The following is a 13,840-nucleotide window of genomic DNA, read 5'->3' on the forward strand; positions in this document are numbered from 1 at the left end:
AATAGTTTTTTAATTGTCTAACGATTCTTTGAAGAATATTTTTTAAAGAAAAAAAAATTAATTTTTACGAGGGACACCATTTAGGCATTTTCTCCATTTTTGATAGCCCAAAGAAAGATGAAAATTTTAGGGAGGATATGCTTTGCAACATGTTTTAGGGAGTTGATTTTGAAAAATACTTTTTGAAATTGGGTTAGTTTTATAAAATTCTAAATTTTCATTCTTTTTATTTTAAGAATGCAAGTAATTCAAGGACAACCAAAGAGGTTTTTACCATTAAAAGATTGTTGTTGGGTCTCCAACTTTTTGTACTAAATTTTGGAAATTGTGAAAAAAAAAAAATATTGGCTTCTCTTTTTTAGTCATAATATTGAAAAAAGAAAAAAAAAATGTAAGTATGGAAAAACAATTATGATCTTCAAAAATAAGAACTATTTTTGGTCTTCAAAAATAAATAAATATGTTATGGCACATTTAAAAAAATATTTCTCAAACTGGGTCATTCTCTAGAAAAATTTTAAAATAGGCAATGTTTTTTTAAATAAATTGTGAGTACTAATAGTTTAAAATGATTTAAAAAAAATTTAAATAAAATTATTTCTTTTATGTGTATTAGGCTCCTTTGAAAACTATATTTTAGAATAGTTTTTTATTTTTTAAAACAAAAAACACAAAAAATATGCTTAATAATTAAAACTGTTTTTTGTTTTTTATTCTTAAGAATAAAAAATAAAGTGTTTTCAAATAACATTTTTTAGTTATTTTCTGAAGATTGATTTATGAATAATTATATAAATATGTAAAATAATTAAAAATAAAACATTAGATATAAAAATTATTTTTAAAAATATTAAAAACAGGTTAAAAATATTTTAGATTTTCAAACAGATTTTTGTTTTATAAAAATCAAATAACAGTTTTCAAAAAATAATTTTTCAAATTTGTTTTCAAAAACAGTTATCAAATAAGCCCTTAGTTCCCAAAAAGACAAATATATTTGGAAATTTATAAATTCTCTATTTTAAAAAAGAAAAAGAAATAAAGCAGACAAAAAAAATAATAAAGTAAATGAATTATCATCATTTTTTTTTTCAAATAAAAATTAAAGCCTAAATTAAGTCTCAATTTTCACAAATATTTCCCAAAATTTTTTAATTAAATTTTTAAAAAAATCTAGAAGTTTTCAACACTTTTATTCTAATAAATAAATAATAATAATTTTTATATAAATTTTTTTGGCAGCTGCCCAAGTCACAATTCCATCAGCCACACATCATTCACTTGATATTTAATAAACATTGAGGGCCCATTCTCTAGAAGCCAGACGTATATATATATATATATAATCTTCCTTCTTGTCTTCAAACCTAACTTCATAAATTTGGAATTTTGAAAGAAATTCTATTCACAATTATTCCCGAAATAAATAAATAAGTAAATAAATATATAAAAATAGAAAAATAAAAATTCAAACCAAACCTTCTCATGAGTGGACTTTATGTTGAACACACCCACTTCATTTATAATGTCATCAATGTATACTAATTTTTCTAAAAGAAAAAAATGATGAATATTATTAAAATTTCAAAAAAAAAAAAAGTGATCAAAATATACATAAAAAAAAATTTAATTTAAAAAAAATGATAAAAATAATAAATAATGTGACTAGGTGTAGTTTGAATTTTCCTTTCTTCATTTTTCTTTCTTCTACTTCTACAAACTTTCATGGAAATTACTCAAATTTTCCACTGACCACACTTGGATTTGTACTATTAGATGACTTTGACTAATTAGAAGAATGAGTTCATAAGAATATATTTTGATTTTCTAGAATTTATGAAAAGGGTATTGTGATAATAATTATTTCACCCATTTGTTATGCTCTCTAAGCAATTTTTACTTATTTTTAATACCTATTTTCCTAAATTAAAACCTATCTAAATTACTATCTCTAAATCCCAATTCCATCTTCCTAAATTTCAATTACTTTTTTAAAAAAATAGTACAATTTTTTTTTTTTTTTTATCTATATGCACATTTTTTGGATCGATCTTTAATCATCTTATTTAAAAAACAATTGATATCCATTAACGATTGATCAAATCTTTTATCATACTTGATATAACCCTGTTCTAAAAGTCAGTCTTTTGAATTACTCATTTTTGTATCGATAAAAAATTAACGATGATTTATCATCATTAAAATATTTTAAGTAAATAAATGAAAAAAGATATTTGGTTTGAGTATCCAATGTTTAAATGATATAAATTTAGGAATAGGTATATGTCATTCTAAATTTGCTTTGCATGTTACCACATAAATGTATGCATACCATGTAGAAAATAATAATAATAATAATAAATAAGCAAATTATATTGTCAAAATAGTGGGTCAGTCAGCACAATGTAAAGGTTCAATATTTCCAAGCGTGTTTTTGACTCATAACAAGTCATAAATTAGAGTGTACGATTATTGACGCGACATGTACGGTTGGACCAGCTACCCAAATTTTTCTCTTCCAATTAAATTGTCTATAAATATGGTCATAACTTGACTATTGAGTACAAGTCATAACTATTGACCAAGTTTTCTCTCATCACAACCTTCTTTTTCTATGATTTGGAGTTGTTGAGTTTAATTATTATCTTCCCCAATGTTTGACTAAAAATCCATGGAAACAAAATTGCATTCTTTGATTTGAATTTTCGTGCATACTTATATAGATATGAACTTGTGATTGATGTAGATATATAGCTATATAATTTGAAAAATAATATTATCATTGTTCTCGGTTTGAATTGAATTACGAAAAGTTAAGGACCGGCTTCAGAATTGTTTTTTAGAACAGTTTTGTATTCTTCAGAACAAAAAATACATAAAATATGTTTAATAATTAAAAATTATTTTTTATTTTTATTCTTAAGGATAGAAAATAAAACATTTTCAAATGACATTTTTTAATTGTTTTATATTATTTTTATTTTTTTCGAAGAGTTATTTTAATAAATACTTATAAAAACATATAAAATAATTAAAAATAAAACATTGGATATAAAAATTATTTTTAAAATAAATTTAAAAATATGAAAAATAGGTTAAAAATATTTTAGATTTTCAAAATAACTTTTATTTTACAAAAATTAGAAAACGATCTTCAAAAATTACTTTTTATTAAAAAAAAAATTTTTTAATAAACATGCTTTCCTTGTTTTTTATTTTGAATAACATAAAACTATTTTTGAAAATAATTATCAAATAGATTCTAAATTTTTTTCCTTAAAACTTAATACATATTATTGAAATGGTTTTTATTTTTAAAAAATTAAATAAAAAAGTTAAAAAAATATTGTTCTTATATAAATTTCTTTATTTATATAAGAAAGTATTTTCCGTATTTAATTAATTTTTTTAAAAAATAGTATTATCCCTTAAAAATTATTGCCATTTGGCTTCTGTTTTCATGCTTTAATTAAAGTAAAAAAAATAAAAAATAAAATCACTAAAAGGTAATTCATGAGACGTGGTGTTGGGAAATGATGACTCAAAAATGACATGGCACTCACAAAAAGAAAGCTACACCTTCTTTGATATAAAGATATATAATAAAGCTGATCCACTAAAATATTATTATTTTCTAAAAAATAAAAATCATGAATAAGTTTCAAAAAATAAAATAAAATTGTCACAATCAATCGTAAGGTCCCCATTAAATTATTTACCAATCAAACCGTCCATATGGCCTTGAGACATGCATATGAGAACGGCGTGGGTCTCACACAATGCAATAATTGAACTTGGTGGTCCTTGTATATTAATATTTAATTTCAGATATTATTTTATAATCAAGATTTTTTATTTTTTATTTTTAAAAAAATTTAAATAAAATCACAACTGAATATAGTTGGAAAGTAACGGCTCTTAGGTGGATTCAGACACAAGGCATCTCCTTTCCACCATTTCCCTTCCTTTCCATGTAAGAGAGAGTATAAAAAACAAAAATAAAAATAAAAATTTCAAAAAAGGGAGATAATAATAAATTAATAATAATAATTTTAATGGTTGAAATTGTAGAGGAGAAAAAGCAAGTCGGGAATGAGGATGACGTACGGCGGAGGAGGAATGGAGGTGGGAATGGAGATGGGAATGGGATAGCCGACATAGCCCCCATTGCTTTTGGATTTGATTAAAAGGAGGTCGGTGGGTGGTCGCTTCGTTGGACCGTACGGTATTTTACGGAAACTGCCCCACTTTCCGATTTCCTTCCTACTGGGTCCCACGCCACATGGAAAGACCCAGAAGCCTTCTAGGGCCTGTTTGGTTGCTGTTTTTAAAAACTGTTCTGGAAAACAGTTTTTGAGAACAGTTTTTAAGAACAGTTTTTAGTGTTTTTAGAAAAAAAATTGTGTTTGAGAACTGAATTTTGAAAAACAGTTTTTGTTCTCAAAAACAAAAAAAAAATGTTTGGCTTAGTTAATAAAAAAACATGTTTGAAAGATGTTTTTTTTTTCTTTTTCAATTAATAAAATATTTTCTTCAAGTAACTTTATATTATAAATTTATAAATATTTTTAAATACACATTTCATTTAAATTTAAAAAATTATTTAATTTTAAATTTTTTATATAAGTTGATAAATTATTAAAAATAAAATAAAATATGATGTATGTATTTCACATGGGTCTTTTGTCCATCATACTTTTACAATTATAAATTAAATTTATAAGCAATATTTAATCATTAGAAATTAAAACAAACATCACATAACACTAATAAGAACTAGTTAAGTTAACAAATATATATAAATTCTAACAAAACACTAAAGTGTTGACAAATATTAAAAATTAAAAATAAGACAAGTCATGGATTGACATTAATATAATTTGCCCACATCACTTCAGCAATTTGATCTCTACAAGCTGCCATAACTGCTGCACTCTCATCTGATAAATCAATTGAATGGTTTCTGCTACTTGTGCTCTCTTCTTCACCTTCGATTGAAAGGTCTTCTACCTCATATTCTCTAAACAATTGATCATTTCGAGTTGATAGACGAATCCAATTATGAAGGGTACAACATGCAACAACAATTGATGGTTGCCTACTTGGCTTATAACAAGGCATCATCCTTAATATTGGAAATCGGGTCTTTAAAACACCAAAACATCTTTCAATAATATTTCGAAGAGATGAATGTCTATAATTAAAAAGTTCTTTATACCTGATAGGTTGATTATGTCTACCCCGATATTCTTGTAAATGATATCGCTCACCTCGATATGGTGGCAAAAATCCAGATATACAAGGATAACCAGAATCAACTACATAATATTTTCCTTCACTTGGCCAAGGAAAATTGACTTCTGGTCTAGTCAATGCATCTAAAAAGACACGTGCATCGTTTGCTGTTCCTTCCCAACCAGCATAAACAAATGTAAACATCATGTCAAAATTACATGCACACATAACATTTTGTGTTATAACTGTTTTTCTACCTCTAAAACTGGTTTGTCTATCAGCTGGGACCCATGCACTAATATGAGTGCCATCAATTGCACCAATACAGTCCTACAACAACAAATATTTATTATTATTAAGGAAATAAATTAAATAATCATCATGAAATTCATATTTATAAATATTTTTTTATAAACTCTTACCTTAAACCATGGAAAATATTTAGGATTACTAGCAACATATGAAGACACCTCATTGGTCATATTGTTAGGACATATGAGAATTTTGCCAAGTCGACATAATGCACGTCTAACTTCTTTAAAGTGTCGAGCGACAGTCTCTGTGGAGTGTTGAAAACGGTCTGCTACAACCCTCATTCTCACATTATGTCCTACGATTAGTAAGAACATAGCCACTGCCTCTTCAACTGTGACAAATCGTGTATCCTGTAAGTTTTCATGTCTCTTAAGATGATCACAAAGGTTCATAAATGTTTCTTTATCCATCCGAAATAGTTCATAGCATGTCTGAGGATGACCTTCTATCATATCTCTTACAAATTGTGCACCACTTAACATTGATGTCCTTTGAGGTGTCTTGCATAAAAATATTTCCTCATACTCATTCATAATGTGAGCAATAAAAATTTCATCTAAATCATCACCCTCTTCAGAAGATGAAGTTGAGTCATATAGTTCACCACTGCTTGTGTTATTATCATTCATTGGTTACTACATAAAACAAATGAACTCACAATATAAAATAGCACGAAATGAATATTAAAGTAGTTATAATATAAGTTTCATAACCATAAATAACATCCATACAATGACAAACTAAAGAGCATGGTAAAAGATTCTAACCAAAAGATAAATAGTACATATTACAATGTCATCATAATAGTTATGCATCCAAACATTCACATTTAAAGTCTATCAAGCCATGCCATTTTCCTCTCATCAGGCATATTCATAAATATCTCTCTCCACTCCGGCACTGTGAATTTCTCAACAGCTTTTAAATATTTGTCATTATCTAACAGTTCAATGGTTTGTAAGGCTGCCATGCACCTTGTTATGCTAAAATCAGTGGTACCTCCACTAGTAGCTTCACTACTAGTTCCACTCTTATATCTGTCCACTCTAGCCAATAATGCCTCAGTTCTAGCTCGAGATGTTTCTGTTCTAGCCTTTGATGCCTCAACCCAAGCTTTCAAAGCATCTCCCATTTGACTTAATCTGGATTCTTTCTTACCTTTACGCTCTAATAGAGAATCAGTTACACGCTTTCCAGAACGGGTGGTCACTCCTCCTGCCATTTCTGGTTGTGGAGGATCATCAGGGATCTCAGTATCTACATCCACATGCACTCCACCATGTTCCAAATTGTCATCCATCTCATCTTCATCATCAGTGTTTGGTGGATCTTGGGTGGAAGAGTAGTGGAGGGCACCGGTTGCTGTTGATGGATTAAAGATCAATCCCAACAAGTTGTAGTTTGGGCATCCCTTTGAGCGGAATCTTTTTGCATTTGGGTGTGCCTAATAGAAGGAAAAAAAAATTCACTCTTAGTGTTTACCAAATATTTAAATTAAAAAGTAATTGGTTTAAAAGTTATTTTTACCCGAATGTAATTTTGCCAGGTTTCCTCTAGAGCATGCACTGTGTTAGTTTCAGCATCCCAACCAAATCCAGTATGCTTTAAAAGATCAGAGAACTCACGGTGCATTGCACGTAGTCTATTAAACTTTTGTTTAAGCTGCTTCAAGTTGAAATTTCTTTTCCCTTGACTATTAACCTCAAGTAAGATCCTTCTCCATGTGTTGGTACTAAATGTACCACTATCCATGTTACCTTTATTAACTTCATTTACCATGATGTCAATAAAGATTTTCTCTATATTACCTCTCCATGTTCCTGCATCCTCAACATCTGTTATCTCAGTTGTCATCTGTACAATCCCATCACAAATAAGAACTCTATGAGGAGACAGCTTTTAAAACCACCAATAGAACTTAAGGCTATGTTTAAATGAGAATTAAGATTGTTGACGTATAGTGTAGTGTATAAAAATATGAAAGAAAAATAAATAAAAATAAAAATAGATTTGATATTAATTAGATTTTAAAGACTTTTTTTTTTTTAGTTTTTATAAAATTTGAAACAAAAATTGGGGGAAAAAAATGAAAGAAAAGTAAGTTTGATTAATTTTATATTTGATTAATTTTAAAATTAAAATATTTTTTTATATTTTTTTAAAATAAATCAAACATGATAAAATCATTTTTATTATTTTTTATTGATTTAATATTTAATTTTATTAAAAATTATAGTATATTCTATTAAGATGAGATAAAAAAATTTAAAAAGAATTAATTTAATATTTATAACTAATCTAAATAAAATAAATAAGACATCAAAATAATTTAATATTTTAAAAAGTTTGATTTCAATAATTTTGATTTCAATAATGTTAAAAAATTAATTTTTTAATGTTTGATTTACTACAAAAATATACAATTAAAATTAATTAAAATTTATATATTTTAAATTATATAATCATATGAAAAAATAAAAATAAGTTTGAAGTAGTATATAGAAAATAATTTAATAATTTTGATTTTATTTTTAAATTAGTAATTTATAGAAAATAATTATATAGAAAATAATTAGTAATTTATTATTAACTTAAAATTATTTTAAATTAATTAAGATGTCATTTTGTATCTTTTTACTCTAGGTAAAAATTTAAGTCAATTTTTTATTTTTAAATAATAATATTAATATTTCAAACAATTTCATTAAATATTAAATAATATTCTATATAGAATAAAATATGACTCCTATGATAAATAATGTTTTTTATTTTTATATTAAATGTTTTTTTAAGTCATAAGTATTTTTAATAAAATTACTGAAATAGGCATGAAAAAAAAACTTTTATTAAGATTAAAAAGGAGCTTTGAAGTTATTAATTTACTTGATTAGGGTTAATTTGTTTAATGAAAATTAATTAATAAATAATTTTGTAATTATGTGAAAGTAATTTAAAGAATATTTAAAGTTAGCATGATTGAATAAATGGTTAACAAAAATTGTAGAAAAGTAGCAGAGAATCCAAAACTTTAGGGAATAAAAAAAAAAAAATCAAAAGCAACCTATTATATTTAACCCCCAACTCTTAAGGTCTGTTTGTTTAGTGCAGCATCCAAACAGGCCCTTAGCTAGAGAGGGAGCAAACTCGGTTTCTGGAGGGGATTCCTTTAGCTTGGGCAGCAAGTTGGAGGGGGGAGAGAGAGCGTATTGAGAGGAATGTGATTTTTTTACAGCAACCTATTATATTTTCCTGCACTTCTCTTTACATTGCTTTTTCTATTTCTGTGGATGAACTCAAGGGTGTGTTTGGATTTGAAGAGGAAAGGTGAGTCTGGATGAGAGAGAGGAAGAGCAGATCTACAGAGAGAAAAGGTTCTTGGTGATTCAACACCTCATCCTCTTCTGATTCTCTTTATTTTTTCCATTTTCCTTGAGGTATTTCACCCGTCAAGACTCAAGCTTGGATTTTCCCGTTTGATTTCCATGTCTTTAAGTAAGGTTTTTGTTTTTTTTTAACAGAACAACTCAACAAAAATCAAAACGGGAAAAAATCAGGAATTTTTGGGCTTATTTTCATTCTCGTTTCCTAGTTTTCTCAGCATCCAAACAGGAAAATATAAACGAAAAAAAAAAAACTAACAGGTGATCAAAAAAATCTCAGATCTCATTCTATTTTCATTCTCGTTTCCTAGTTTTCTCAGCATCCAAACAGGAATATATAAACGGGAAAAAAAGAAACTAACAGCAGGTGATAAAAAAAAAATTCGAATAACATAACTGATATCTCTTTATCAGATCTAACATTTCCCTCAACAAATATTGCCAAAAAAAACCTATTTTATTAGATCTATAAAAAATAACTTCAACATCTGTGGAAATTACCTTTGTTTCTTGCTGGAGATGTCGCGACTGTGCTGGAGAAGAGGCGCCGCGACTGTGCTGGAGAGAGATGAGAACGGGAAGAAAAAGAAAAACACGGAGAACAGATGTGTTTTTTGTTCTTTAGTTTTGTTCTATAAACAGTACAAAAACGGGGAAAACAACATTTTGTTGTTCTCTAAATAGTGCCATTTTGAGAACACGGGGAACAACAAAAACAAAAATGACTCTTTCAACCAAACAAGTTTTTGGTGTTTTTTGTTTTCAAGAACAGAAAACAGTTCTTGAAAACACTAAACAAACAGGCCCCTATACTCTCATTTATTATATTCAAGTTGATTTTTGATCATTTTTATAAGGAACATGATAGTGACGTGGCATATCATTCTAAATAATTTATTTAATATCATTTTCTTTTTTATTTCTTAAAAAAAACACCGCACTGTTTGAATGGACTTAGAAATTTCCAATCTCCACGACTTTAGAAAAATATATTTTTTATTATTATTTTAATTAATTAATTAATTAAATTTGAATGAATGGGAGAAGTTACATAAAGAACATGTAAAAGTAGGAAGGATATTCCTTGGCATCATAGAAAGTTGGTGAATGAAAATAATGGTTGATGACTATACATTTCTAGGAGTTTTCCAACCTTAATAAAATGTTTGATTGACTATATATTCTTCAAGAACTATGATAATGATGTCAACAATTATGAAAAGTGTGTTAGGGAATGATTTTATGAGTAGCATATTCATTAGAAACATTTTTGTTTTAAAAAAATTTGGGAAAAAATACTAAAGAAAAAATAGAAAGGAAAAAATGAAAATAAGTAAATAAATAAATTTAAAATTGATAAATTATTTGTATATATGTTAATAAATTATTTGATAAAAAATTTCAAATATTAAAAATTTTAGAAATACTTCCTAAAATCATTACTAAGTATATCATTATCAAACATACTAGAGTATGTACATTGATTTTAAGAAGTGTTTCTATCTATTCTAACACTTGAAAAATAAAAAATTTTAAGTATTAGAAATATTATAATCATTGTCAAATGAGCTCCTAAAGTGTATTTGGCAGTGATTTTAAAAAACGTTTTTAACTTTTTTTAACACTTACGTAATAAAATTTTTGAAGTGCTAGAAGTGTTTTTAGGAAAATTATCTTTCAAATGTTTCTCCATAAAGCACTACAAGTGATTTTCTAATACTATTTTTTTAGATTTTTAAAAGTGTTTTTTAAATTTTGTCAAATATTTTTTTTTTTCAAAAACACTTTTTAGACAAAGTGTTTCATAGAATCAATGTCAAATAGACTCTTAGAGAAAAATGATTTTTTTAATAAAATACTTATCAAGTGATCATCTAGAAATCACTTCAAATGATTTTTTAAATATTTGAAAGTAAATTTCAAAATTTTATTAAATATCTAATTTTTGTAAAACAAATACTTTCAAGTTTTAAAAAATGTTTTAAATTCTCCAAAACATGCCAAATTCTTAAGGACAAAGAGAAGGAAAGAAAATATAAGAGAAAATAAAAATTAAATTTAAAGTTAATAAATTCTTTAAATTCATTTCACATCTTTTTTCTTTTCTATGTAAAAAGTAAAGAATTTAAAAATATATAAAATTTTAACTAAATTAAATTAAATTAAACATTTTTCTTAGTGAAATTAAGCATGAGAAAACTATTTTTATTAATATTTTTTCCTTTCCTTAATATTTTATGGAACCAAATATAGCCTTAGATTTTGTGTGTCTATTTATCAAAACATTAATAAAAATCTTTATTAAAAAAATCTCTGCGTCTCTTATGGACAGAATTTTTTGTATTATTTAAATTTCATTTTTTTTATTATGTGTTTGCATTGTGGGATTAATATTGGATAAACAAATTCTCACTTTATGTATAGAAGAAAATAATTTACTCATTAAACTCAATCTTGGATTCAACACTTAGGTTTAGGTTATGTTATATTACTAGAAAGTATAAAGGAAAAAAAAATGTTAAGAAAAGTGATTTTCTCATATTTGGCTTATCTATGAAAAATATAAAAAAAAAATCAAATTTAATTAAAATTATCTAAAAATTTATATATTTTAAAATTATTTAATCCTCATAGGATTGACGAAAATAAGTGAAAAGAATTTGGAGAAGTATATACAAATAATTTATTAATTTTAAATCCATTTTTTCTTTCCTTATACTTTTCTACTCTATTTTCTTTTCCTCGCACTTTCTTTCAAATTTCTCATGAACCAAACATGGCCAAGAAAAAAAAACTCTTCATTTTTCTTAATAATTAGTATTAAATCACATTCCATAATTTTATCTAAATTCTTAAATTTACTTTAAAAGAATTTCTAGTTATAGTAAATGGGTAAATTAAAAATTACTTCAAATTTTTTAATCTAATCAAACTACTAAAAATGGGTAAATTACAAAAGTCACATTCATAGTTTCATGCTTTTTTTCTTTTTTTAATTGACAAAAACTATTAAATAAAGTATCTATAAATACAATTAAAAGATGAATTATAATTGTGGGGACTTGGACTCCCCCCCTAAATGAGCATTGAAACCCAAATGCATAAAACCTAACTAGGCATGATCGCTTTATACATACACATCTGTTACGTTCAACTCTACTATAACATACTATGCATCATCAATGAGACATTATTGCACCATTAAAAGAAAAATTCAAAATTTTTTTTTTTTTTTAAAAAAAAACCTTAGTTATAAAAGGAGGTTACAAAATTCTTGACATAAGATAATGAAGTAAGTGATTTTTTTGCATTTCTTTTTTTTTTAAGGCAAAAAAGACTTTAATTAACTTAACCATAGAAGAAGTATGCTCAAAACCCTAATTAAGTGATAATTAGGGAACGATTTTATATGAGTATGGACCATAAAACATTCTTAAAAAATAAAATATAAATAAATAAATAAAAATTTTAAAATAGAGAAAAAATAATTACTCGTGTCAATGTGAGACCCTAGTGTGAGACCCAAGTGTTTTGTTTGTCTATTTTGTTGCAAGAAGACAAAAATGTAATCGGTTGATTTTGAAATATTAACCACCAACAATAAGAGAAAATGAACCAACAAAAACAACAACACTAAAGCTAGAGTACATGTGAAGAGAGAGAGAGGGGACCCAAGTATAGCTTTCCACTACAGCCTAGGGTGGGGCCATATTTTTGTATTCTAGTATTTTTATTTTTTATTTTCTAAAAAATAGATAAATAAATAAATAAATAAAAGGGCAATCTTGTGGATTTTATTGGTATCTTTTTCGTCATTTTGTGACAATATTACATCTCAATACTTTTTTACTATTTTCATATAGTAATGTTATTGTGACAAAGTTAGATTAGAATATGTTTACTCATTATAATTCAATTAGTGTTACTTAAAATATAAAAATATGAAGTATAAGCATAATAAAAATTTTCCTTAAAAAACAATTTACAAGAATTACACTCTCACTTATTTTCTTACTTGAATTAATGTCCTCTTTAACCATCTTACCATATTAAATGGCTTTGAATTAAGTTTATTTATACTAGATTTATCAATTCAATCGAACAAACAAAATTCAAACTCATATCAGATTTAAAACAAAAATTCAAATTCAATCCCAAATTCGATTATGGATCTTGAATTCCTCCTATCAGGAATTGCCATTGAAGTAATTAAATGAAATGATGATAATCAAAAACCCGAAACCATTCAAGATATAAAACGAAAATCCTAAACCTAGAACTCAATTAAGTCTTTTTTTTATCATGAGAATTCAATTAGATTTTTTTTAAACTTGTCCTCAAGAATTACAATCTCACCAACTTTCTTGCTTGACTTAATGTCATTTCTAACTAACCCATTATTTAAAATTGCTTTAAATTAAGTTTCTTCATACTAGATTTATTAGTTCAATCACGTAGGCAAGATCTAAACTCATATTAGGTTTAAAAACAAAAATCCAAACTTGTCCTTTATTCAGTTACGCATCCCAAATCCATCATAGGAGTTGTCATTGAAGTAATTAAATAAAAACCTAAAACTATCCGATGTTTAAAACCAAAATCCTAAACCTAGAATTCAATTAGGTATTTCTTAAACTTAGAACTCAATTAGGGTTATTTTTAAACTTGTCCTATTAGGAGCAGTAACAAGTGAAGGAATTAAATGGGACGGTGGACATGAAGAAGATGCATGTGGAAATAGGAGTGTGTCAGACATGGAAGCAAAATAAATGAGGCATTTAAAGAAAAATACAGCTATGTCCATGGATGGATGAGAATTGAGAGGTCAAGGAAGAGGATAAATGATTTCTTTCTACAACTTCCACAGTACCCACGCTACTCTATTTACCATATCCATCAGAGGGATCTGC

The 13,840-nt window shown here is 26.1% G+C and overlaps 1 protein-coding gene across 4 annotated transcripts; it reads right to left on the reverse strand.

Moving 5' to 3' along the window:
• Positions 1-4,780: 4,780 nt before the first annotated feature.
• On the reverse strand, positions 4,781-9,726 carry LOC104877720 (L10-interacting MYB domain-containing protein). Of its 4 annotated transcripts, none has more exons than XM_059735611.1 (4): positions 9,432-9,726; positions 7,078-7,404; positions 5,658-6,994; positions 4,781-5,565 (listed from the first exon to the last, which is right to left on the reverse strand). In XM_059735611.1, the coding sequence occupies exons 3-4, from the start codon at positions 6,177-6,179 to the stop codon at positions 4,858-4,860; spliced, it is 1,230 nt and encodes a 409-aa protein (XP_059591594.1). In that variant the 5' UTR covers positions 6,180-6,994; positions 7,078-7,404; positions 9,432-9,726; the 3' UTR covers positions 4,781-4,857. The 4 variants fall into 3 exon arrangements, with proteins under 4 accessions (XP_059591595.1, XP_059591594.1, XP_059591596.1 ...); XM_059735612.1 differs by having other exon boundaries at positions 7,176-7,404; XM_059735614.1 differs by lacking the exon at positions 9,432-9,726 and having other exon boundaries at positions 7,078-7,612.
• Between the last annotated feature and the right edge of the window lie 4,114 nt (positions 9,727-13,840).

The sequence above is a fragment of the Vitis vinifera genome, chromosome 19, assembly GCF_030704535.1.
Source record: "Vitis vinifera cultivar Pinot Noir 40024 chromosome 19, ASM3070453v1".
Taxonomy (NCBI): Eukaryota; Viridiplantae; Streptophyta; class Magnoliopsida; order Vitales; family Vitaceae; genus Vitis; species Vitis vinifera.

Coding starts and splice junctions, on each gene's coding strand:
- LOC104877720 (XM_059735612.1), bottom strand. CDS start 6,179: ATGAATGATAATAACACAAGCAGTGGTGAACTATATGACTCAACTTCA. Junction 5,566..5,657: donor AATATTTTCCATGGTTTAAG/GTAAGAGTTTAT, acceptor TTGTTGTTGTAG/GACTGTATTGGTGCAATTGA.